Below are 26846 nucleotides of genomic sequence, written 5' to 3' on the forward strand. Positions count from 1 at the left end.
CATTCATCTGTTGATGGACACTTAGGAGGCTTCCATGTCCTGTATTGTAAATAGAGCTGCAATGAACATTTTGGTACATGACTCTTTTTGAATTATGGTTTTCTCAGGGTATATGCCCAGTAGTGGGATTGCTGGGTCATATGGTAGTTCTATTTTTAGTTTTTAAAGGACCCTCCATACTGTTCTCCATAGTGGCTGTATCAATTTACATTCCCACCAACAGTGCAAGAGTGTTCCCTTTTCTCCACACCCTCTCCAGCATTTAATGTTTGTAGATTTTTTGATGATGGCCATTCTGACCAGTGTGAGATGATATCTCATTGTAGTTTTGATTTGCATTTCTCTAATGATTAATGATGTTGAGCATTCTTTCATGTGTTTGTTGGCAACCTGTGTATGTTCTTTGGAGATATGTCTATTTAGGTCTTCTGCCCATTTGTGGAGAGGGTTGTTTGTTTTTTTGATATTGAGCTTCATGAGCTGCTTGTAATTTTTAGAGATTAATCCTTTGTCAGTTGCTTCATTTGCAAATATTTTCCCATTCTGAGGGTTGTCTTTTGGTCTTCTTTATGGTTTCCTTTGCTGTGCTAAAGCTTTTAAGTTTAATTAGGTTCCATTTGTTTAGTTTTGTTTTTGTTTTCATTTCTGTATAAGGTGGGTCAAAAAGGATCTTGCTGTGATTTATGTCATAGAGTGTTCTGCATATGTTTTCCTCTAAGAGTTTGATAGTGTCTGGCCTTACATTTAGGTCTTTAATCCATTTTGAGTTTATTTTTGTGTATGGTGTTAGGGAGTGTTCTAATTTCATTCTTTTACATGTAGCTGTCCAGTTTTCCCAGCACCACTTATTGAAGAGGCTGTCTTTTCTCCATTGTATATTTTTGCCTTCTTTATCAAAGATAAGGTGACCATATGTGCGTGGGTTTAACTCTGGGCTCTCTATCCTGTTCCATTGATCTATATTTCTGTTTTTGTGCCAGTACCATACTGTCTTGATTACTGTAGCTTTGTAGTATAGTCTGAAGTCAGGGAGCCTGATTCCTCCAGCTCCGTTTTTCTTTCTCAAGATTGCTTTGGCTATTTGGGGTCTTTTGTGTTTCCATTCAAATTGTGAAATTTTTTGTTCTAGTTCTGTGAAAAATGCCGTACATAGTTAGATGGGGAATGCATTGAATCTGTAGATTGCTTTGGGTAGTATAGTCATTTTCACAATGTTGATTCTTTCAATCCAAAAACATGGTATATCTCTCTATGTATTTGTATCATCTTTAATTTCTTTCATCAGTGTCTTATACTTTTCTGCATACAGGTCTTTTGTCTCCCTAGGTAGGTTTATTCCTAGATATTTTATTCTTTTTGTTGCAAGGGTAAATGGGAGTGTTTTCTTAATTTCACTTTCAGATTTTTCATCATTAGTGTGTAGGAATGCAAGAGGTTTCTGTGCATTAATTTTGTATCCTGCTACTTTACCAAATTCATTGATTAGGTCTAGTAGTTTTCTGGTATCTGATACCAGCATACCAGTTTCTGGTAGCATCCTTAGGATTCTCTATGTATACTATCATGTCATCTGCAAACAGTGACAGCTTTACTTCTTATTTTCCAATTTGGATTCCTTTTATTTCTTTTTCTTCTCGATTGCTGTGGCTAAAACTATGTTGAATAATAGTGGTGAGAGTGGGCAACCTTGTCTTGTTCCTGAGCTTAATGGAAATGGTTTCAGTTTTTCAACATTGAGGATGATGTTGGCTGTGGGTTTGTCATATATGGCCTTTATTATGTTGAGGAAAGTTCCCTCTATGCCTACTTTCTGCAGGGCTTTTATCATAAATGGGTGTTGAATTTTGTCGAAAGTTTTCTCTGCATCTATTGAGATGATCATGTGGTTTTTCTCCTTCAATTTGTTAATATGGTGTATCATGTTGATTGATTTGTGTATATTGAAGAATCCTTGCATTCCTGAAATAAACCCCACTTGATCATGGTGTATGATCCTTTTAATGTGCTGTTGGATTCTGTTTGCTAGTATTTGGTTGAGGAGTTTTGCATCTATGTTCATCAGTGATATTGGCCTGTGGTTTTCTTTCTTTGTGACATCTTTTTCTGGTTTTGGTATCAGGGTGATGGTGGCCTCGTAGAATGAGTTTGGGAGTGTTCCTTCCTGTGCTATATTTTGGAAGAGTTTGAGAAGGATAGGTGTTAGCTCTTCTCTAAATGTTTGATAGAATTCACCTGTGAAGCCATCTGGTCCTGGGCTTTTGTTTGTTGGAAGATTTTAAATCACAGTTTCAATTTCAGTGCTTGTGATTGGTTTGTTCATATTTTCTCTTTCTTCCTAGTTCAGTCTCGGCAGGTTGTGCATTTCTAAGAATTTTTCCATTTATTCCAGGTTGTCCATTTTATTGGCATAGAGTTGCTTGTAGTAATTTCTCATGATCGTTTGTATTTCTGCAGTGTCAGTTGTTACTTCTCCTTTTTCATTTCTAATTCTATTCATTTGAGTCTTCTCCCTTTTTTTCTTGATGAGTCTGGCTAGTGGTTTATCAATTTTGTTTATTTTCTCAATGAACCAGCTTTTAGTTCTATTGATCTTTGCTATCATTTCCTTCATTTCCTTTTCATTTATTTCTGATATGATCTTTATGATTTCTTTCCTTCTGCTAACATTGGGGTTTTTTTGTTCTTCTTTCTCTAAGTGCTTTAGGTGTAAGGTTAGGTTGTTTATTTGAGATGTTTCTTGTTTCTTAAGGTAGGATTGTATTGCTATAAACTTCCCTCTTAGAACTGCTTTTGTTGCATCCCATAATTTTTGGGTCACTGTGTTTTCATTGTCATTTGTTTCTAGGTATTTTTTAATTTCCTCTTTGATTTCTTCAGTGATCTCTTGGTTATTTAATACTGCATTGTTTAGCCTCCATGTGTTTGTATTTTTTACAGATTTTTTCCTGTAATTGATATCTAGTCTCATAGCGTTGTGGTTGGAAAAGATACTTGATATAATTTCAGTTTTCTTAAATTTACCAAGGCTTGATTTGTGACCCAAGATATGATCTATCCTGGAGAATGTTCCATGAGCTCTTGAGAAGAAAGTATATTCTGTTGTTTTTGGATGGAATGTCCTGTAAATATCAATTAAGTCCATCTTGTTTAATGTATCATTTAAAGCTTGTGTTTCCTTATTTATTTTCATTTTGGATGATCTGTGCATTGATAAAAGTAGGGTGTTAAAGTCCCCTGCTATGATTGTGTTACTGTCGATTTCCCCTTTTATGGCTACTAGTATTTGCCTTATGATTGAGGTGCTCCTATGTTGGGTGCATAAATATTTACCATTGTTATATCTTCTTCTTGGATTGATCCATTGATCATTATGTAGTGTCCTTCTTTATCTCTGTTAATAGTCTTTATTTTAAAGTCTATTTTGTCTGATATGAGAACTGTCACTCCAGCTTTCTTTTGATTTCCATTTGCATGGAATATCTTTTTCCATCCCCTCACTTTCAGTCTGTATGTGTCCCTAGGTCTGAAGTGGGTCTCATGTAGACAGCATATATATGGGTCTTGTTTTTGTATCCATTCAGCCAGTGTATGTCTTTTGGTTGGAGCATTTAATCCATTTACATTTAAGGTAATTATCGATATGTATGTTCCTATTACCGTTTTCTTCATTGTTTTGGGTTTGTTATTGTAGGTCTTTTCCTTCTCTTGTGTTTCCTGCCTAGAGATGTTCCTTTAGCATTTGTTGTAAAGCTGATTTGGTGGTGCTGAATTCTCTTAGCTTTTGCTTCTCTGTAAATGTTTTAATTTCTCTGTCAAATCCAAATGAGATCCTTGGTGGGTAGCATGTATCTCTTCGTATTAGAGTTTTCATCTTTTCTGGATATATGCCCAGGAGTGGGATTACTGGATCATATGGTAACTTTATTTTTAGTTTTTTGAGAAACCTCCTTACTGTTCTCCATAGTGGCTGCAGTAATTTACATTCCCACCAACATTGTAGGAGGGTTCCCTTTTCTCCACACCCTGTCCAACATTTATTATTTGCAGTCTTTTTGATGATGGCCATTCTGACGAGTGTGAGGTGATACCTCACTGTAGTTTTGCTTTGCATCTCTCTAATGATTAGCAATGTTGAGCATCTTTTCATGTGCGTGTTGGCCATCTGTATGTCTTCTTTTGAGAAATGTCTATTTAGGTCGTCTGCCCCTTTTTTGATTGCGTTGTGTTTTTTTTTTTGATATTGAGCTGTATGGGCTGTTTCTATGTTTTGGAAATCAATCTCTTGTCGGTAGCATCATTTGCAAATATTTTCTCTTGTTCCACAGGTTGTCTTCTTGTTGCCAATAAGTGGTGCCAGACAGTTACATATAGAAGAATGAAACTAGAACATTCTCTAAAACCATATACAAAAATAAACTAAAAACAGATTAAAGACATAATGTAAGACTAGATACTATAAAAAACTCCTAGAGGAAAACACAGGCAGAACACTCTTTGGCATAAATCACAGCAATATTTTTTTTCAATTTGTCTCCTAGAGTAATGGAAATAAATGCAGAAATAAACAAATGGGACCTAATTAAACTTAAGAGATTTTGCACAGCAAAGGAAACCGTAAACAAAATGAAAAGACAACTTTCGTTTTGTTTGGGAATGGGAGAAAATATTTGCACTTCACTTTTGTGTGTGATATTGAGTCACATGGAACCATCCTTGTCAGTCCAAATCCTTCTTTCAGAGTACTTTTGAGAGTAGATTTTCTTTTTTAAAATTTTTGTAGCACTCTAGGCTAAATAGCAAATATATGGATTTATAGCTTTCTTGGACTGGCCATAAGTGTACATTCTGCTTCTGCAGCTGTGCTGCCAGGTTCTTCAGGTAGAAACTAAGAAGAATGCTGGGCCCACTTTAAAGGCTTAAGAGAGAGTTTTTCATTGAAATAGTTTTAGAACAAAGAAAAGGAAATTCTACTTTACACAGTGGGCAAATGATAACTATGTGAAGCTTTTTGCCAGTTAATGTTATATGGTGACTGCCAATTCTCAGTGAAATCACAGACCCTTGTAAGCCCCACAAGAGCTGGGTCATCTTCATCTTGTCATCATATCCCTAGTGCTGAGCACTGTATCTGACACATCACAGGCACCAAATAAATATCTGTTGAATAAATGAATGAAGGATGAATAGTATTGAAAAGGTTTAGGTATGCCCAAAGATGGCAGAGCCTTAGTATAATCCGAGGGAAAGTTGATAAGTATTTTTTGGGTATACTGGCTTGTTTATCTTGACACTGATGTAATAAATGTCATACTATCCCAGTAAATATTCCTCAGTACCATTTTCAGAGAGAGAATATCTCACTGGATGAATCCTTGAGCAGATGAATTTCTTGAGAATTCCAGGTGGGTAGGTTTAGAGAGTTCATATCTGAATGGACATTGTTATACAAACAGACTGAAGAAAGGAACCAAACGTTAATGAAGTTTTTACATTCCACTTTTAACCTGAAACCTAGGAGCCTTCAGATGATTTCTGTACTCTTTTGCATTTTAAGCCACAATAGATTATTTCTGCCTCTCTCAAAATTTCCCACTTGTTGTGTCATTTAGGAGGCCCCTTCAGAGCTTACTTTGTTGTTAAGCAGAACTGACCAAAGGTGATGCTTTTCTGTTTAATGCAGACCTTAGAAGTTACTGCCTGATTCTCAAACAGGGCTGAAAAACAAATGCTGGTATCATGTTCAAGATGCATTGTCCCTCGAATTCCTGTCTCTAAATATATCAGCCTTTCAACACCAGCATGGTGATAACTAACATGGGATTATTTACATTGGTAATATTTCTTTAGAAGGCAAAATTAGGCTTTTATATTTTGTTTTCATTACATTTAAGAAAGAATGTCTCACATCCATATAAAGTAAAACTGGAAATTCCATTTTGGAGTTTTGTATTCAAAATGGTACAGCACCTTTGTTACTGTAAGAGGTTTCTGATGAAAAACACCTCCTCAGGTTAAAGAGGTTCTGGACAGTATGAAATTTTGATAACTTGTCATTTTATAGAATGATACCTGTTTTCAATAATATATAACTGCCATATTTTCTCAATGAACCTCAAATATTTCTAATATTTTACATAACGATTTAGAGCATGTTTATGTCATCACATTTAAATTTTCTGAGGAAAAAAGGAGCTAGACGTTTATAATCTCAATTTAACCGATCTGTGGATATAGGCTTTCCCTGGGAAGGGGGTTTATGGCTGTCTCCAGCCAAAGTCAAGTCCCAAAGAGGGACTCAGCTGAGAGATGGTGGTCGCCAACACTCCTAGGAGCTGGGAGTGTGTGCTTCAGACCCAGGGTAAGGAAGGGATCTTGGTGGTATACAATGGCCTCTGCTAGAGATGGAGGTGCAAAAAGTGTGTGTGACTGCCCATAGCTCGGGCTCCCTCCATTTTTCAATCATGGAAGCCCATATTTAACTTTAAAATTAGTTTTAAACTTTTAAATCATGACATATACTAGAGAACTTATAATACATGTATTACAAATAGACCATTTTCAATAACTTGGAAGCCCCCACACGAATCTCCTTAATTGTATTCTCTCCAGAGGTAACTGCTGACCTAAGTTTAGTGTTTATCATTTACTGGCTACTCTTCACAGCTTTTTTTTTTTTTCTTAATAAGAACATCAGGCAGATTGGTTTAGGGTACACAGTTCAGTCTATAATAAGATTGTTTTTTCCTTACAAACATCTTTATTACAAGTGTTCTTTTTTTTTTTTTTAATAATCTTTCCTTCCTCCCTCCCTCCCTCCTTCCTTCCTTCCTTTTTGGCTGCATTGGGTCTTTGCTGCGCATGGGCTTTCTCTAGTTGCAGCGAGGAGGGCTACTCTTCATTGTGGTGCACGGGCTTCTCATTGCAGTGGCTTCTCTTGTTGAAGAGCACAGGCTCTAGGTGCGTGGGCTTCACTAGTTGTGGCATGTGGACTCAGTAGTTGTGGCGAATGGGCTTAGTTGTTCCGTGGCATGTGGGATCTTCCCAGACCAGGGATCGAACCTGTGTCCCCTGCATTAGCAGGAAGATTCTTAACCACTGTGCCACCAGGGAAGTCCACATGTGTTCTTAAGCACTTCTGTACATGCATTACAGAAAGGCTATCTCATGCATTCACTGATATAGTACTGATTGTTCTCAACATGGCAAGCAAGAAGCACTCTTACAAGCATCTTTCTTATATGTGTTCTTAAACGCTTCTCTGCATGCTTTCTTTTCATAGCTTTTTTTTTTTTTTGGTTTTCACTACTCTATTTATTTAACATTTTTATTGGAGTATAATTGCTTTACAATGGTGTGTTAATTTCTGCTTTATAACAAAGTGAATCAGCTATACATATACATATAGCCCCATATCTCTTCCCTCTTGCGTCTCCCTCCCTCCCACCCTCCCTATCCCACCCCTCTAGGTGGTCACAAAGCACTGAACTGATCTCCCCGTGCTATGCAGCTTCTTCCCACTAGCTATCAGTTTTACATTTGGTAGTGTATATATGTCAGTGCCACTCTCTCACTTTGTCCCAGCTTACCCTTCCCCCTCCCCGTATCCTCAAGTCCATTCTCTTTTTTATAGCTTTTTAAAGCCATACAAGTATCTATTCCTAATCAATATATTTTTTAGTTTAGTTTTGTTTTTGAACTTTATATAAATGGAATCACCCCATTTTATATTGCCTTTTTCTGCTTAACATGATCTAATTTAGGTTTATTTTTATGGATGCTTGTAGCTGTAGCTCATTCTTCTTTACTGTATATCATCTCATTGTATGATGATTTATTATGTAATGCCACTGATTTTTTTTATATGGTCTTCTGTTGTTGGTTGGACTTTTGGTGCTACCTTTCCTTTCTTTTTTTAAATTTTAATGGAAGTATAGTTGATTTACAATGTTGTGGCAATCTCTGCTGTACAGCAAAGTGACTCAGTTATCCACATATAGACATCCTTTTTAAGTTTTTTTCCTTTTTAATTTAAAAATTTTTTAAATTAAAAAAATTTTGTTATTGGTTCTACCTTTCCTATGAGAATTTGTATTTTAAGAGCTTCTAATTTAACCAAAGCCTTAATCTCTAATTGTTGACTTCCAAGTACTGTGACAAACTAGTTGTAAATATCTTATTCAAGTAGGGACCTTTTATTTTGATAGAAATGTCTTCCTTATACCACCTAATCAGACTCTGTTGGCCTACAAAGGATGGTTGATTTTTGTCAGGGCACAGTTAACATTATAAAATTCAGCATTTTCTGACTGTACAGTTGAAAGACTATATTCAGGAATACCGTCTTTAAAAACGACGTCTCATTTTGAAAAATGAGATTGAAAGGTTAACCAGGCGTCAGTAAATAACTGTGGCATATGGAAACAAATTTTGTGTATGGGTACCTCATGAATAATACTGAACATCATTTCTGAGTTTTATTGCTGTGATTGCCAAACATGGGGTCTTAGCCTGGAAAACAGCTATTCAAAATAATGAATCATGGGCAATGAATCAAGAAATGTTGAACTTAAGCCCACAGCTCTAAGAGTGAAGAATTCTGCTAATTGCTTGGGTTTTCATATTGTACTAATGTGGTGAATAGCTTTTCAAAAAAGATTAATTTGCCAAGCACAACATTTCTGGAAATGACCTTTCTCTAATGATTTTCCTGATGCAGAAGAAGTTCCTACAGGAAACCTTGACCTTCGATGTAATTTCCAGTAGCTAAAGACAGAACAAATCAATAGCTTTTAGTTTGCTAAATGTCTAGGTCTACCCTGTTAGATCTATGAAGGCCCTGAGATACATTGAAATTTTGTGATTGTAGTTTAAACTGCTTATAATTAATGACGGTGTTAATTATCTGGGATTAATTATTCTGTTAAACTTATCAGTTATTAAAATAGTAATCAAAGATCAAATAAAAGGTTTTTAGAAAAATTACTAGATTTATATTGAAAATGACCAGATATTTAAATTACGCTTATGTTTAAGAAATACAAATATTTATGATATGCCAAAGATCCCTTTTTAACATTAAACAACTCAGTTAACAAACAAAATTAGGCTCTTCTGGGAAACTAATTTCCCTAATTCCTAGAAAACATAAGTGACTGGAATACCATATCGGGGTTCAGTGAAGAAAACAGAATTCACTCTAGATATTTGAGTACAGAGGACTAAACACAGGAATTTGGGTGTTTACACACTTGTGAAAGAGCTGGAGGAGCAGAAATCAGGAGGCCAGCTGCTGCTATTCCTGCCGTCACATGTGTTGCTGTCACGGCTGACAACTCACAAAGTTGGTAACTGGACACTGGCACACTTATATCTGTTGGGACTCGCTTCCCAAACACAACAGCAGCTGGAAAATGGCCTCCACATTCATACCCAACTGTGTCATCCTTGAGGAAACTAAGCTGCATCTAAAACCCCAGCTGTAAGACAGTCTGAAAAATGTAGTTTTTTGCCTTCTAGCCCCTATGGCACAGGAGGGAATTCAGAAGAGGTGGGAGTGGGTGCTAAGTGCCCAAAGACAAGATCCATGAAGCAAAAATTCCACAAATCTATATAGGTCGATTTATCACGACTTGGTAATGTTTCCTAAATACCATGATATGTAGGTCAGATATGGATGCCTTTTGTCAAACAGAGCCCCTGTGAGACACATGGTATTAGACAACTGTAGATGGTTTTCCAGTTGACCTTTTGAAAATGTTTATGACCTAAGTTAGGTGTCTACTTAAGTCTCTTTTCATTGCATAGAAACTATTTTCTCTTGACATTTGTCAGCAAACATATCGTAGAAAATTGTATATTTTATAGTCACAATTTTATACAATTTTATAGTCACATAGCTTTATGTACTGTATTTCAGCTACTACTTCCCCCCCCCACCAGGCAATATGCTCCAAAGCATGCTTCTCTGAGGAAATCTGATACCATTATTTATTTTTCCATTGAGTAGAATTAATTCCACAACACGGCTGAAGACTGCTTTGTAAAGAACGTTATCAACAGGTTAAAGGGATCTGAGGTCCAAAATTAACTCACTGAATTAACTTCCCTTTCTCTGTATTCTTGCTAACAGTTTAACTGTGTAGTTTGCATTTTGATCTAGGACAGAGGCATTGTATTGATATCTTCTAGTTTGAAATTTTTTTTTAATTTGATTTTGTGCTAGATAATGGTGTCAAGAAGCAATAGTTAGGATTAAGTTTGATCGTGAGTTATAAAAACTAAGATAATAATAGCATAAACCCAATAAAATTTTATTTCTCTCTCTTGTGTGCAATGTCTGAAATAAGTGGTCTAGAGCTAGTGTGACCAGGTTCCACTCAGGTCACCGTGCTGCCATACCAGAGCGTGGCCTTCATCCCGTGGTCCAGGTGGGTATCATCAGCATTCCAGGAAGAATGGATAAAGGAGACAGAGCAAAGGGCACATGCCCACTGTCTCTTAAGGAAGGTTTTGAGAAGCTGTTGGGTTACACTGCACCTATATCCCACTGGCTAGCACTTAGTCATATGACTTTGCTCAGTTGCAAGTGAGGCAGAGAAATGTAGTCTTTATGCTGGGCACCATGTGTCCTGTTAAAAGTCAAGTCTGTGCCATACCCAACTTTCATACAAACATTTACTCTTGAAGGTTATCTGAATACTCTCCCCCAAAATCACTTTTTTCAGAAAAGGAAATTAAGTTTTACTGTTTGGCTGACCTGACACATTATTGTTTTCTATTAAAATAATTTGTTATTATTATTTTAATAGAAAAACATACTCAATATTTCCACCTAGGTTAACGAGAACACATTGTCTCCTGCTGCACCCCTAAGCAGCAAGAAGGGGAGTTGTTTCATTTTGTGCCCCTCGAAGTTTCCCCTGATTTGAATTCTTCAGGAGGATGGATTTTGGTGTTAAAATGGGCAGGATAAGGGATTGTGGGGTTGTGGATCTCAGGTCAGCAGAAGAACAGTAAGCGAAACCTGGTGGCATGAGGAAGGGCTGGAGGGGGCAAGAAAATTCAACACACAGGTTTTCCCTCCTCTATCATTTCCTGTTTTACCACTATGGAGTTTGCTTTCTGCTTTAAGATGATCCCTGGGACACTGAAAAGCAGAGAAATAAAACTGAAGGCAGAAACTGAAGCCTGGGGACCTCTGGGCAGCAGCCAGATCTACAAAAAGGAAGTAATCACTAGGAGCCAGGCATTTTGAAAACATCATCTCAGTTTATTCCCTCAACAATCCTATAATCAATAATTGACAATGAGGTAAAATTGACACTCAGGAAGTTAAAGTAACTCCCCAGAGTCACACAGCCATTGAGAAGTAAAGTCAGAATCCAAACCCAATTCTTTCTACTCAGCTAAACTAATGTCTCATTGAAGTAACTGGAGATTATCCAAACACCTCAAGCTCAAGCCAACTTTCTTCCAAGGTAATTTGGTCAATGAAGGTACAACTTCTGTTCCATAATTAGCAGTTAAAGGTGAGAAATAGTAGATGTCAAGAAAAGGAGAGAATAAAAAAAAAAAAGGAGAGAATGAAAAAGAGGCACAGTAGTTTCTGAAATGATTTTATTCTACCTCTACAGTTCAATTGAGCATCATCTTCTTTTATTGTTCTCCTTGAAATCATGATTATTCGCTTAACTGCAGTTCCTAGCTCTCCTATCATTCTTTAACCATAAACTTTCAAGGACTTTGTCCTAAATGCAATGCAACAGCCATAGTAGATAAACTTGCTCTTTTATCTGCAGCATTTGAAAGAGTTGTCTCATAAGTTAAATGAAATCAGTTTGCTAAAAAATGTTTAATTCTTTTTTCTTTGAGTGTCTCTACATAGGGCAGGCAATGTTGGTTGACTATTCTGCAGCCCCCTTTTTCCTTGCTCAATTATACACTGACTTTGTTCAAGTATTCACCATTCATGAGTCTCAGGGAAGGTAGCCCCTGCCTTCGGTGAAATATGATTGGTTTAAGAAAGGAATAGTAGGGACTTCCCTGGTGATCCAGCAGTTAAGACTCCGCTCTCCCAACGCAGGGGGCCCGGGTTCCATCCCTGGTCAGGGAACTAGATCCCACATGCCGCAACTAAAAGATCCCACATGCCAGAACTAAAGATCTTGCACGCCACAAAAAAGATCATGTGTGCTGCAACTAAGACCTGGCACAGCCAAATAAATAAATAAATAAATATTTTTAAAAATAATAAATTTATAAAAAAAGAGAAAGGAATAGTAGTTTCATTTTTCTCACCAGGAATTGATTTAGGAATGGATGTGTGATGTAATTCTGGCAATATGAAATGAGGGATGTCTGATGGAAGCTTCTGGGAAATTTTTCTTTGTTTTAAAGAAAAAGAATGCAAGAAAGGAATGTTTACTTTTCTGGCCTTTGGACATGGCTCTGTGAAGATGAGATGTTTGGAGTTGCTGCAACCATTTTGTCAGCATGAAGAAATCCACCTGGAGACAAAACCTAATATGGTGAGGATGACAGCAGAAAGATTAAAGGAATCTGAGTTCTCTCTTTTTAAAAAAAAATATTCACTTATTTATTTTGGCTGCGCCCGGTCCTAGTTGAAGCATGCGGGATCTTTAGTTTTAGTTTAGGCATGTGGGGTCTAGTCCCCTGACCGGGGATCAAACCCAGGCCCCCCTCATTGGGAGAGCAGAGTCTTACCCACAGGACCACCAGGGAAGTCCCAGAATCTGAGTTCTTGATGACCTCAGTGAACTGCTGAAATAACCAAACCTGAGCCTAAACCTGATGTTCCTGTTCCTTAGGCAAAAATCATTTATTGCCTAAGCCATTTTGAGTTGGACTTTCTTCTTACTCAACTGCAAATGAAGCATCTTAAGTGATAAACTAAAACAGGAGAAACACAACATGAGATGAAGAATTGGGTCATTTTAGAAATGAGCCACCAAAAGTTGGAGTATGTTCGTATGCTATTTAATATGTTCACACCTAATTCTTTTAAAAAAAGCTGTTTTGACAGTACCACTAAAATAGATTATTTATGTCTTTTAAATTTAGGACTGCAAAAATCTCCAGTTAGAGCAAGGAGTAAAAGAAACAAGTTCCTGAGGAAAATAAATTTTGTCAATTTTCAAAATATTAGAATTTTCATGCACTCTTATTACAGGAGTGTCAATTCTGACTTAACCTCTTCTGGCTAAAAATAAGGGTATTTTCTTAATAATTCTCTGCTTCTCACTCTAACCACTTCTTGTTTTATGAGCGAGATCTATTCCAGAAGACCTGTGTAGGTCTAGAGCGCCTTAACCCTCAGCACACAGTTGATGACTTTTCATTTCCCAGGTGAAGCAAAGAGCACTGTAAACTGTGAAACTGTCACAGTGAAGTCAGTTTCACAGAGAGCTGTGAGTGCTTCCTCAGGAAGGTACATCTCACTGGTCCTCAGCTCCAGGAACAAGTGCTCAATACATGTATGTTGAAAGATATCCTAATTGAAAATGGATACCCCTAACTTCCTTTCCAAAACAAGAAAACACCCAAAACACTGTTACTGGGAAGAACATACTGCAATGGTTCTAAGAAAATCTGCAACAATTTGGACTTGATTTTTATTCCTTGCCAGATGTGTGTTAGCAGCTTACAAGCAAAATTCAGGCTTCTGAGAGATTTAACTTCTTCTTGAAGTGGGATTTATGAGGAGGTCTGATCAGCCAGATGTAAGAATGTCTGTCACTGTCTCAACCTGCTTCTCTGGGCTAATACGTACCTCCTGAGTTACCTTCCCATCCACAGATGCAGCACTCCAGGTGGGAATGAGACAAAATGTTCAGGAACTAGTCCTAAATCTATTGAAATCGCTGATTTTCAGATTTTACTAAACCATGACTAAGCCCAGGTATGGTTTACTAGTAGTCCAGGCTTTAGCAAGATGAACTGGGCTAGACTGTGAACAAGATAAATGCCTTTTTTCCTCTTGACTATGGCTCAGATCACTGCTGGTCACAGTGTTTACAACAGAAGTACAGCTTCAAGAATCATCTAGGAAAAAAGGGGTTTATTGATTCAACCAAAGGTTTGTGACATGCAGCATACTCTAGCCCTTCTTGGAGATTTCACAATGTACGCTGCATATTAGGGGCTCTGAGAAGTCTTGTAATCCAGATTCTTTCAATATTTGTATAACTCAGCCCTTTTCAGACTTAAAGTATGGGATATTTCTTTTCACATAACACTTATAAATACTCCCAAAGAACTTGTGTTCTGAAGAACAGACTTTCAGGAACACTTGTCTGGGCCATATTTATTTTCCTCATTTCTACCTGGCCTTCTGAGGGATGAATCAGTATGTGTATGTGTGGGTGTACAAAATGCATGGCTAGGGGGAAGGTCGGGCTTTTAATTGAACCAACCTATCTGAGAAGAGAAATTCAGTATATACTGTCAGGCACTGTTTTAAGTGCTTTATAATTATGAAAACATTCAATCCTTAAAATAATCCCATGAGGTAACTACTCCTATCATTCACATATAACAAATAAAGAAAACTGAGGATCAGGGAGAGTGAGAAACTTCCCCCAACTAACCCTAACCTTAACCCTAACCCTTACCCTTACCCTCCCAGTAAGGAGAACAGTCACAATTTGAGTTCAGGCTGGCTGGTCCTAGAATCAATCCTCTTAACCATTATGTCAGACTATCCTCTTAACTTGCCAAGAGACAAGCCAAAGAGAGCCCCACGTTTCCCCAGCACAGAGACCTGAGTCTTACATTCTTGGCTCCCAGGGAACCCAGAGAGAAGCCAACCCACCTGGGCTTACATGGCCCCTCTGCACTTTCTAGCTATGCAGCTTTGGAATGTGACCTAACCTTTCTCTGCTTCAGGTTATTTTCATGCGTAAAATGTATTAAAAAAAAAAAAGAAAGAAAAAGAAGTACATACTTCATGAGGAGGCTGTGAGAAGTGCTCAACATATGTCCACTCTTGTTCAGTCAAAGCCAGTCACACAAGCCTCTGCTTACTGACCCTAGTCTGTCCTCTACTCTGTTAGAGGAAGACTGTGTCATCTTCTACACTGTGGTCTCTCAGATATTTAAAGACAGATAACACAACACCCTTCTTCCAGGCTGGATATTGCTGGGTTCTTTGTGTCTCCCTATGACTTTCAAAATGCTTTCCCTTAACATATTTTAAACAACTTCTATGCCAGTGTGTGGCATTTTGGTCTCTCTTTCCGAATAGATCATAAAAAGAGAGTTTTCCTTTTAGTTACAGTTCTTAAAGGGTTGAAGTTTATTTCATAAGAGATGAAACTGTCATTTCCACTATAAATAAAACATTAAATCTAAAGCCGAGTTTTGAAGAGTTTGTTTCCTTTTTAATCTATTTTCACTTCCACAAGGAATACTTTAAAATGCAAAAGTTACTGAATCTGAAGATAGGCCAGTTACAGGGTCATGTTAGGCATTAGTTGAATGAATGATTGCATGTTTTTCTTCTCTGTTACTTTAATAAGAACTGAGTCTTTTATGATACAAGAAGATACTCTAAAGAGGACTTGACCAGATGGCCTCTAAATTCCCTCCTAATCCTCAGATTCTGTGATTCAAGGCTTCTGCAATTTTGTTCAAAGTACACACATACTGAAGTCCTCCTCATTCCAATGCAGTGCCTTCATTATATATTTTATTTAGAAGAAATTTCATTTGTAACTATAGTATATAAATTACATATATATACACATATATGTTCCAATATATATTAAAAATATATATACATATTATTTATATATTTAAACATATATATGTGTGTGTGTGTGTGTGTGTGTGTGTGTGTGTGTGTGTGTGTGTGTGTATATATTTCTCCCCCAGCATTTCCGTCTTTCTTCTAAGGAATTGCTTCTTCATAGGGTGATAAAATTGGTTTTAAAGTGGTTTATCTACTCATGCTGCTTATTTTCCCATTTGACATGTTAATCCCCTCTTTATCTTATCAGATAACCCTTTGGTTTTTTTCCATCTGGTATAAAATGTTTTTCATTTGATAGAAATCCAGGGCAGCAACCTCCCATATTCCAGACGATCGTTAAGAATTCTTGAGAAGGCAGCAAGGCCTTTAGATCTCTTAACACAAATGCATGCAGAGTCCCAGCTCAGTGCCTTTGTTCCTTTGATGACATGGGTACAGTCTGGGACACATAGAAAAGAAAAAAAGCTTTGTGTATAGACCTGTGATGAAAAGTGATATTCAACTGCATAAGGACCTCCCTCAGAAGTGTTCATAGAAAGTAAAGAAGTGAGGTTTTTGTAAACAAAGGGACAAAGCAGGACATGGGGATCAAGCATAATCTATCTTTTCATGGTCACAGACCCACTCAATTTACTGAAACCTAGCAATACCTAGATTTGTATGTCTCTCCATTTTTACATGTTTTAGTCACTAGCTAGTCCCATCTTTCTTATAGGAAGTGTTTCTTGGTAAAGAATTTAGAACTAATTAGGGAAGAAATACAGCAATTACAAAGTATTAAACCCTTAGTAATTAAAGTTGAATTTATGTCATGTCAATCATACCACATACACCAAGATAAACAAATAAGTCAGATATACACAGATACCAAGGCAGGCAATGTTATTTTTGCCTCATTTTGTGTTTAATATTATTGAAGGCTCTACTAATGTCTTAAAAACACAGAAACTTCTTGAATATACATTAATTCTCTGGAGGAATAAATATACTCCAAATGCTTATCATCAGAATTCTGATAAAAGGGATATAATTTCTCTCTTCAGTATTTTAAAAATTGGTATCTAAATAATTTCATTTTGAACTAGGTTAGTAACCTAAGTCTTCTTCATTGAGCTTTCGAAATTGAAAAAAATTTTAAGTTCCAAATACAATAAAGACTTTGGGAATTCCCTGGTGGTCCAGTAGTTAAGACTTGGTGCTTTCACTGCCGTAGGCTCGGGTTCGATCCCTGGTTGGGGAGCTAAGATCCCACAAGCTGTGTGGCCAAAAAAACAAAACAAAACAAATATAATAAACACTTAAGTACACATTCAAATTGAAAGTGGCAATTTATTTCCTATTACACTTTTCTGGCCAAAAGGAGCTGAAGGATTTTTTTCCTTCTTACTTTCTTACAACAGATATTGTCAGACTTCTTTTAAAAAGGCAAAATATAACAGAATTATAGTTAAGAAGACTAATTCTATCTGAATGGTATTAATCACAGCCCAGTTAAAATAACACTTAATATAGACTCACTTCAATAGATGATGTTGTCAACTTTAAAACATTAGTATTTCTCATATCATTTCTGGATGGCCTAGACACATTTTTCCTCAACATAACTTCATTTTTTTTCTAGCTTTTCCTTGACTTAAAATAATGGCCTAAGGAAGGTCACATGAGTTTAGTGGTTCTATTTTTAAAATGTTGGGCAAAGTAGGGCTGGTTGATAATGTACTTCATTAAAATAAGCTGTGTTTTCAGGGCCCTGACTGGTCCAGTAGTCTGAGAGGTCTAGGTTTCTTTTGTAGCCAAACAGTAGAGTCCATTCTTCCACCAGCCCACTGCAGTGGCTGAAGAAGTCCAGAAAATAGATTACACTGAATGCTACTGTCAGAAGAGATTTACATTTAATGGTGTTATTATAGGTGAAATATTTCCTTGAGTAAAAATCCTACTTATTCAGTATTTTGAGGGAACACTGAATTTCATAACCATAGTTGACTTTCTCTGTAGAAAAGATTTTTAAATTTGCTATGATCACTTCCTTTCAATTTCTTTTCCTTATAGTCATGCATGTTCTGTGATCTAAATTTCTTAAGTTCACTGAAAATCAGAGAAAAAATTCAAGAGGATAAAAACAAGCACAAAGTAAACAAACAAGTAATTTTGTCATTACATTTTCGCCTGGATAACCCCACAAATATTTCTTGTTGTTTCCATTCTGTTTCAACACTGCAGAACAATACACTCATGGCTCAATGGTGAAGAAACGTGCATGTGAGTGACAAAACATGGAAACCAGAAAAGGAATATAAATGTAAATCAAACTTTTAAAATCCTAGTAATACAGCAGCTTCCTTCCTTATTTATTCTGTTAATGTCCATCCCACATGAACTCACATTTTGATTCCAGTAGGACATACACCGTCAGCCCTGATCAAAAAGACCACTGTTTGTAGAGGTTAAAATCGAGCCTGTTGCCAGTATCTACTCGTGGCAAACTTCAAATGTCCTCTGGAAAACTAATAAAATTATATTTTGATTATTTGTTTTCTGGATCCTGGGGACCATGGAAATAGAAAAGGATAGAAACAGGACATGGTTTTTTGAAGTTTCTTGGGCTGGGAAGTAGAAAAATAGGTGTTTTCCTTTGGGGCTTTTTGTGACTGAGAATAATGAGGTTCATCTTTCTGAGAGCACTTCTTCATGTTCCTCAGTCTTTCAGGGAGTGGTAGGCTTTGGCAGTCCGGCTGTTGACAAAATCTGTCTTCTTAAACTGAGCCTTTGGAATAAGCAAACAGAAATGTGAAAGGTTAACAACAATTTTCACACAAGAAAATGCAGTTTTTAGTGACTTCTCACCAGGGTCAAGTCAAGCAGGACATTATTATCTGGCTCTTTTTAGCATTCTTACCTTCTTGTAGGCATTATGGAGCTCCGTGTGGGTCCACAGAGAATATAGGAGAACAGAAGCAGCTTTACTTGCTTTGTTGGAAGCATAGCTGAAAAGAAGAAAAGGACATTTTTTGGAGATCAGTGAGAAAGTATGAGGCTTCTGGATGCTGCCTTTGGACGTTCTGTAAATCTTCTTTAACTGCTGTCACTCAGGAGCCATCCATCAAGTCAGGCCACTCACCATGACAAGAGATTAGATGGTGAGCTTTAGGAGGCCAGGGGCCACGCTGGTGCTTTTGTGTTTTTAAAAATCTTTTTAAACCACTAGCAAAGTGCTAACAAATAGTTTATAAAGCAAATTCCTGATATTTATAAGGCATATATTCTTAGAGTTTTATAATTCCTTGAATTTATTTATAGAATAAAATTTATATTTGTACATTTATATTATATATTTTTAGAAAATACTTGTATATTTATAACGCATATTTATAGAGTACAAATGCATGAAAGTATGATTGAAAAATATGTATAACTCTTAGACTTAGTGACTCCATGAATGCAGGGGTTATGTACCTTTTTCAAATTAAATTCTTACTGGAGCAACTGTTATTTTAATACAGTTTCAAAATTTATGTCTTTGTATATAGCAAATGGAAAGTGTGTTACTGTTATAAATCCAAGTCTGCACTGAATTTGACATTGTACTTACTTTTTTTTTTGGCCACGCTGCGCAGCATGTGGGATCTTAGTTCCCCGAACAGGGATCGAACATGTGCCCCCTGCATTGGAAGCTTGGAGTCTTAACCACTGGACTACCAGGGAAGTCCCCTTACTTTTAAAAAAAATTTTATTATTATTATATGTACTTAGTTTTTGATGTTCTGCTTTTAAATTTGTCTCAAACTTCTTGTTTCTGGCTAAGGATCAGTGCTTTCTTAGGTCTCTCTCTCTTCCATCACTTGAATTAGCACATGGCTGCATTTTTTCTTTTAATAAAGAAACAAAGATTTTATTTTTCCTATCGTAGGAGTTTGTAAGCATGCAACCAAGAACAGAGAATGCAAAGCTGTTATGAAGAAGCCCATGCTGGGTTCATTTAATAGCTAAAAGACCTCTTTCATACCAGCAGTGTAGGGAGGGTAAGTTAAATTAGCACCTTACAGATTTTTTTTTAGTACCTCAGGGACTTTTCAGAGTCTCTTGCTAATAACTGAAGTACTAATAAATCCATGAAAGCTGTGGATCTCTAATATTTAAAATTGGAAGTTCTTAAATTGCAAGGGTGTTATAGTCATGAAGTTTGTTCATAAGTTGGTTGCTTGGCACTTGGAACTCATTTATTTAAAGATGAAATGTAAATGGTGATTGGTTATCAGGCTAGCCCATAAATTATGGGTTAGCTATACAACACTCTAACAAGGAAGAGACAGTTGACCCAACTGGTAGGAGTTCCTTGTTGAATATTTTTTTTTCTTTTTGGAGACAGGGCATGTGAAGACTGGCTCACAAATGGGACACTCAGTGCAACGAAAAATAACAGAATAGCACACCCCGTAATTTGCTAAGCTACAAGAAATTTCCAAAAGTGATGGTGTATTCCCATGTGCTTCTTACGTCTGAATACTCAAATAATTAAAGTCATACTGTCTTATAGAGATTTGGTTAGAAATTTGGATGACTACTTGGAATAGTCGTTTCTGCTTTGCAGCAATAGTTCATACTTTCCACAAAGGCTGAGCAACTGCTACTTGGGAGCAGGTAAATATTCCCTGCTTTTGGGAAATGGACATTCTAACTAGGGCTCCTTTTAATCATGTGACTCTGAATGTAGTCCTCCTTCCATGTGAGCTTTGCCAGAGGGGAACTGAAGAGCACAAGGGGCCTAAATTGGGCGGGGCTGTGGGGGGAAGGGTTGTGCTCATTCGGGATACCACAGATCCCTATGCTAGCCTCTGTGCAGCCAAGCACACATTTGTCTACTACAGGTCAAGTCCGTTTGCTTTGCAACTCATTAGAACTGGCCTATAATAACATTTGTTTTCTTTTTTGGTTACTTACAAAACTAACTTTATTTAACAAGTCAAACAATTCAGAGTCATATAAAGAGAAAAAAATAATAATCTTCATACCCCCTTGGGATCCCATCACTCTGAGTTAATTAACAGTAATAATTTGGTTACACAATGTTTTTCATTCTCCACCTTTTTTTTTTTTTAATGGGGAATATTTGACGACACAGACACAAGGATGTGGGATGACTTACATGCATTAAACCTTCTACTTCAAAAGAGAATAAGAGATGAAAGAGATGTGATAAAGAAAACTGAGAAAGCAAGAATTTCTTGTTATGCTGCCTCCTACTTCCCCTCCTCATGGTATTACGGGTGATACCGGCTTCACATATTTAAGTGAGGAAAAGGGCATTCCTTGTCCATAGGACTCCAATTTGCCTACTTTCTTCTCTTTTTAAATCACAGCTGTGGCTCTGGGAAACAATTCATTAGGTCAATAAAATGCTGGAATGCACGACCCAGATAAGCTATGGAGTTTTACTATTTCTGGATATTTTAGAAGAGAATGAGCAACTACTTGGCTTAGAGGATTCAGCTTTCACTTGCCTGATCACCAAGGACTGGACCAGATGATCTGGTCCGGCTGTACAATCTTATTTTTTGGCCATGTTGCCCATGGTACTCAATTCCTGGACATTCACAACTGCATTATTTATATATGGGAGTGGTGGTGGGGAAAGGGGAGACACTGACAGGCAGATGCTAAAGGACTTACGTGTCACCTGCGCTTATGGTCATAATTTTCTGCAGGCCCCCAGTGTTTAGAAGATCCCGTGCATTCTGGTAACTATTTTGGATTATATTGTTCAATGTGTAACAGGCAGAGGCTGTAGTTTCAATGAGAAGATCAGTACTTGGGACTGTGTTGGGAATTATGGAAACCAAATCAGGTAGAGTTTCTCTGGCTACAAATGAAAGAAAAAAAGAACACTTGATTAAAAAGATTGTTTCTTAACCTCAAGATCCCAGTAACGTTTAAGAAGAAACATTTGGTTAACAAACATATGGAAGGATGTAACCACTTTAATACTCAAATTACCACAAAAAAAAAAAAAAAAAAGATTTTTAGAAAGATGATACTTTGTGTTCAGTGCACTGGAGATCTTTCCAGAAAGTAATTTGACAGAAATGTCAAAAAAATTTTTAAATTTTCACATTTTTTGATTCAGTATTTCCACTTTTGAGAATTCATCCTGAAGACATCACTTTAAAAATGGAAAAAGCAGAGATCTTTATTATAGTATTATATATATCATGAAAAATTTTACACAGCCTAAACATCCCAATAATATGAATATGATTAACTAAAGCACATCTGCAAAGAATATTATGCATCCCAAAACATATCTATGAAGCATGTATAATAACAAAAAAATATTTGTTAACATTCTATGTGAAAATAACCGGTATACTTAAAGGACAAACACATATACAAGAAACCTGAGAAGAAATACACTAAAACAGTAACAGCCCTTGTTTTTCTACAATAGTATTAATGGTGACTTAAAAATATTAAAAAAAAATTATTTGTACTGCCCAAAGTTTCCTTAATACGTAAATAACCATTATTAAAAAAAGATAAAGAAACTATTTAAAATTTATTTTTTCACTACATATATAAAATCTTGGTTATAGGGTTTTTGTTTAGCTTTTTCTGTAGTAACAAGAGAGGTATTAATATTTGATGATGTCATTATACCTTGTCCTATGGTATATATTTCGGGCAATATGAATTTATACTTGGTATTTTGCAAAAATTCTTTCCATGTATGTTTTTTTTTCCTGTAACTACTTTGGACTCTCCTTGAAAGATAGAGAGCATGCTTCTATTGCTTTGTACAAATACTTCTGCCTAATTTTATTTTCTTCATCTGAGTTTATGTGACACCTTGAACTGCACTTCTCTCTCTGATACTGGACTGTAATTAGTTATGTGCCTGTCTGAATTCCAAATGGAGCCATGAGTTGCTTGAGGACAATGATTGTATTCATTTCTGGATTTCCAGCATCGATCACTATGCCTAAAATAGAGAGGTACTCAATAAAAGGAACGGAACCATATGTCTTCCTTTGATAACACCTGGACCTGATTGACAGGAAAGACATACCTTCTGCTCAAAGGCCTGAACACTTCCTTTTTCACTGTTGTCTAAGCATCTTGGCATAGTGTTAGGAGCTCAGAGCTCAGTCTCTGAAGCTACACTTTTTTAGTTTTAGTCTTGTCTCTGCCACTTCATGGCTGTGTGGTCTGGGTAAGTTACTTAACCTCTTTATGCTGCATTTTCCCAATTTGTAAAATGGAATAATAATAGTATTTACTTCACAGGACTGTTTTGAGGGATTAAATGAGTTACCATGTGTTAACTGTATCACAGTTCCCTGCACACAGTAAGCTCTCCACAGATGTGAGTAACTACCAGAAGGCTTCCTCCTTTAGTAAGTTAAACCACAGAATGAAAGGCCTTGAGAACCTGAATTTTCCTTTTGCTGAATTTAGGTTGACAGCATGAAAACAAGTGTGAGACAATCACAACAGAAAATGTACAACTGATCTCTCTGCAGGATGCATCAATGGCTAGCTGAGACCAGGCTGCCCACACTGAGACTGATCCCTGCTGAGAGAGTTCCACCTCTCCTCCCTCAGTATGACCAACAAGAACGTCCAATTCTACAGATCAATTTTAAGGTTGAAATTTTGGGTTATGTCTGAGGAGGAGTGAGAATTAAGAGAAGTTAGAGTCTTTAACATTTTATATCATGTTTGTTTTTCTTAGAAAAGCAGTATAACTGTTTACATTGACAAAGTTAAACACTACAGTACAGTAAAGGAGGGGTCATTCCGTCTCTCTACTCACACACACACACACACACACACACACACACACACACACACACACACCCTGTGGGCCTGAGTAAATACATTCACTTTGAGACAAAGTTAGATCTTTAATAGTGAAATATAAAATCAAAGGCCCTATCATGATATTGGAGGGTTACAGCTCAATGTCATATTATTGAAGGAGATTTTAGTTAATGCTGATGCTTGCACATACATTATGTTATCTGATCCCTGGAAAAACACTGTTCTGTAGTGATTACTAATTTCATTCGATTTAGGGCAGCTAAATGACTATCCAAGGTGACGTGGCAAAGTAACATTATAGGATGCAGACCAATGTCTTCTGCATGAGACCTGTTATTCTGTCACCATGCTAAGTTGCCTATCTTCAAGTTTTTAAGAAAATATGTTTCAAGTTTATTTCTGTAAATCTAAGTGAAATGTGATGACTTCATTCCAGGTCAGCCCATGGAAAGTTTTACTTGGCCTAGAAATCTCTCATGAAAAACACAAAGCTTGTATTTCAAACTGATGTTCATTTATTCCTGGCTATTAATACCCTGAATCAATACAAGTACTTCTACTCAAATTACATATTTGACATAAAGCCAATTTGGAATTCAAAAATTGCATTTATCTTGCTGAAGCCTCTCCTCACGATTGTCCTTAAAACGAGGGGAGGTTGATCAGTGAAATCACCTTATATAAATTGTGGGGCTACAGCTGTATTGTTCCAACAGCTGGAGGACTGTGGAACTTGAGACAACAGCATTTCTGCCCTGAAGGCACAGGCACAGTGTGCAGAGCGCAGTTCTTTTTTTTTTTTTTTTTTTAAATATTTATTTATTTATTTGGTTGCGCTGGGTCTTAGTTAGTTGCAGCATGTGGGATCCAGTTCCCTGACCAGGAAGCGAACCCGGGCCCCCTGCACTGGGAGCATGGAGCCTTAGCCACTGGACAACCAGGGAAGTCCCCCAGAGCGCAGTTCTTCTCATCAGCTATGCTATAAAGATGGACTTAACATTTCATTTGAGAAGAAAAAAGTCAAAGGATAATACACATGATTGAAGTGCAGCACAAAAGTCCATGAAAGACAATGAGAAGAACACTTTCATAATTTTGAGACAGTGCCTTTGGCAAGGTTTCTTTCAGATTCACTGAAAAATTTCCAGGCTCTCTACGTTCATAATGGGCACAAAAGCATTGTATGAAACCTCCTGTTCAATGTTGTGCTATTGGCTGTCTTTGAAAATGACATTGTTAAAACATAACCACAGACTTTTGGCACCGTGTAAGTGTGTGTGTGTAGATTTCAAAATAATCTAATCCATTAAAAAAACAAACAAAAAAAATTAGTGGAATTTTTGGAAAACTGAGTTTTAAATTGTCAGAAATGACTAATTTATGGAGCATTAGAAAGCATGATTAATTTTAGCATTATCTTCCTATTATCTAATTTTATAGTTTATGACTTAATTCACAAACATTTACATTTTCAGGTATAAAGAAAATGAATGAAAAATGTTATTTGAAAGTGTAACATAGTTATCATCTTTGTCAATAATACGGACTTACAAAAAAAGGAGCAAATGTGTTTCATCGTATTTATTCTAAAACCTATGCCAAATCTGTTATATTCATGATTCCTTCTTTTTGTGATTATCTGTCTAACCACTTTTTTCTAGTACAACAATGGCCAAGCTTCTGAGGTGAACAACCACTGTGTGTGTGTGTTTGTTTAATGTTTCAGAAGAGTGGTGCTTAAGCAGGCCACACAGAGAACATTCTGAAAGACATGGGTTAAAAAGACTTCACTGGATGTCATAGCTGAGGGCTGAGAAATATCAAATATATTACCTATCTCATTAATTATTAGTATGGTCTAAAATTTCTCTTTGGTAGTAATTAGAATAAAAACAAAGCTGGAGGGCTTCCCTGGAGGCGCAGTGGTTGAGAATCTGCCTGCCAATGCAGGGGACACGGGTTCGAGCCCTGGTCTGAGAAGATCCCACATTCCGCAGAGCAACTAGGCCCGTGAGCCACAACTACTGAGCCTGTGTGTCTGGAGCCTGTGCTCCGCAACAAGAGAGGCCGCGATAGTGAGAGGCCAGTGCACCGCGATGAAGAGTGGCCCCCACTTGCCGCAACTAGAGAAAGCCCTCGCACAGAAATGAAGACCCAACACAGCCAAAAATAAATATAAAAAAATAAATTAATTAATTACAAAAAAAAAAAAAAGATGGGAGCCCTTTGGTGGGTTACCTAGTCCCATGTAAGTGTAAAAGAAAAAACTTAAAAAACAAACAAACAAACAAACAAAGCTGGATATTAAGAAAAATCCTATTTGAGACCAGTGCGAAAGCCTACACTTGATGTCTGGGTACACAAAAACCAGTTCTATTTATCACATTTTGCTCTTTATTCACACTTTCAGCTCATCATTGTAAAAAGAATGTGATAAGGACAATGTTTTATTGCATTTGTATTTTCAATATATATACTTTACATCTAGAGACTTACACTGACTTACCAATTTCATTCTGCAGAGAAAAATTCCGAGACAAATTCCTCAGCAGAGAGACGGCAGTCTTTTTCACACTTGGATCACCAATATGCAGCATCTTTCGTGTGTGCTGAAGGCCATTTTCTTTCTGGACAACTGTTTGAGCTACTGATGTTGGCATCTGTTTTGTGAGACATGTTCTATAAATACTATTGTATTTTACTTCATGGTTAAAATTTCTTGATTTCTGTAGATTACTAGAGATTGAGTGAGATGTTTTAAAAGCTAGAGATACTTTCTTTTAATTCTTATTAGGTTTTCAATTTAATTACTGGATAAAGACAGTTTATTCAGTAGTTTTAAATAAAATACTGGATTTGGTTAGCTATTGTGTTTTCTACATCTGGTTATAAATAAAATGGGTCTGTCTTTCCCTTTCCTTTTTTATCATATTCTTTTTATTCACATTTTCAGTTCATCATTGTGAAAAGAAAAGGGCATTTTAGAATCAAAGTTACACTAATGTCATAAAATTTAGTGGGTAAGTTTTTTTCCCTTTTTCTATTTTCTTGAACTATTTGTGTAATATAAGAATAATTTCAACTTTGTGGGTCTGGTAGAACTTAGCTATAAAGACAACTGAGCTGAGAAAAATTTTAAAGGGAGATGTCTGATTACTATTTCAATGTATTTACTGGTTGTTGGCTTATTCATCTTTTCTGTTTGTCTTGTTCAAATTTTGGCATTTTACATATTTTAATAAACGTATTCATTTCTAAA

General features: G+C 36.6%; 1 protein-coding gene and 1 long non-coding RNA gene across 2 annotated transcripts in view; one reads left to right on the forward strand and one right to left on the reverse strand.

Annotated features, from left to right (window-relative positions):
• The window catches only part of LOC137775235 (uncharacterized), an 85626-nt gene extending 59400 nt beyond the window's left edge, over nt 1-26226 (forward strand). The window contains exon 4 of the long non-coding RNA XR_011075989.1: nt 26110-26226. This is a non-coding gene — a long non-coding RNA (uncharacterized lncRNA). The remainder of the gene's footprint in view (nt 1-26109) is intronic.
• Nucleotides 16944-26846, reverse strand: part of PKP2 (plakophilin 2) — an 84915-nt gene continuing 75012 nt past the window's right edge. The window contains exons 10-13 of the mRNA XM_068560904.1: nt 26094-26247; nt 21440-21629; nt 18669-18756; nt 16944-18536 (exon numbers count right to left, since the gene is read on the reverse strand). Of these exons, the coding sequence (XP_068417005.1) occupies nt 18468-18536; nt 18669-18756; nt 21440-21629; nt 26094-26247 (501 nt within the window). The 3' untranslated portion in view covers nt 16944-18467. The remainder of the gene's footprint in view (nt 18537-18668; nt 18757-21439; nt 21630-26093; nt 26248-26846) is intronic.

This window comes from Eschrichtius robustus, chromosome 13, assembly GCF_028021215.1.
Source record: "Eschrichtius robustus isolate mEscRob2 chromosome 13, mEscRob2.pri, whole genome shotgun sequence".
Taxonomy (NCBI): Eukaryota; Metazoa; Chordata; class Mammalia; order Artiodactyla; family Eschrichtiidae; genus Eschrichtius; species Eschrichtius robustus.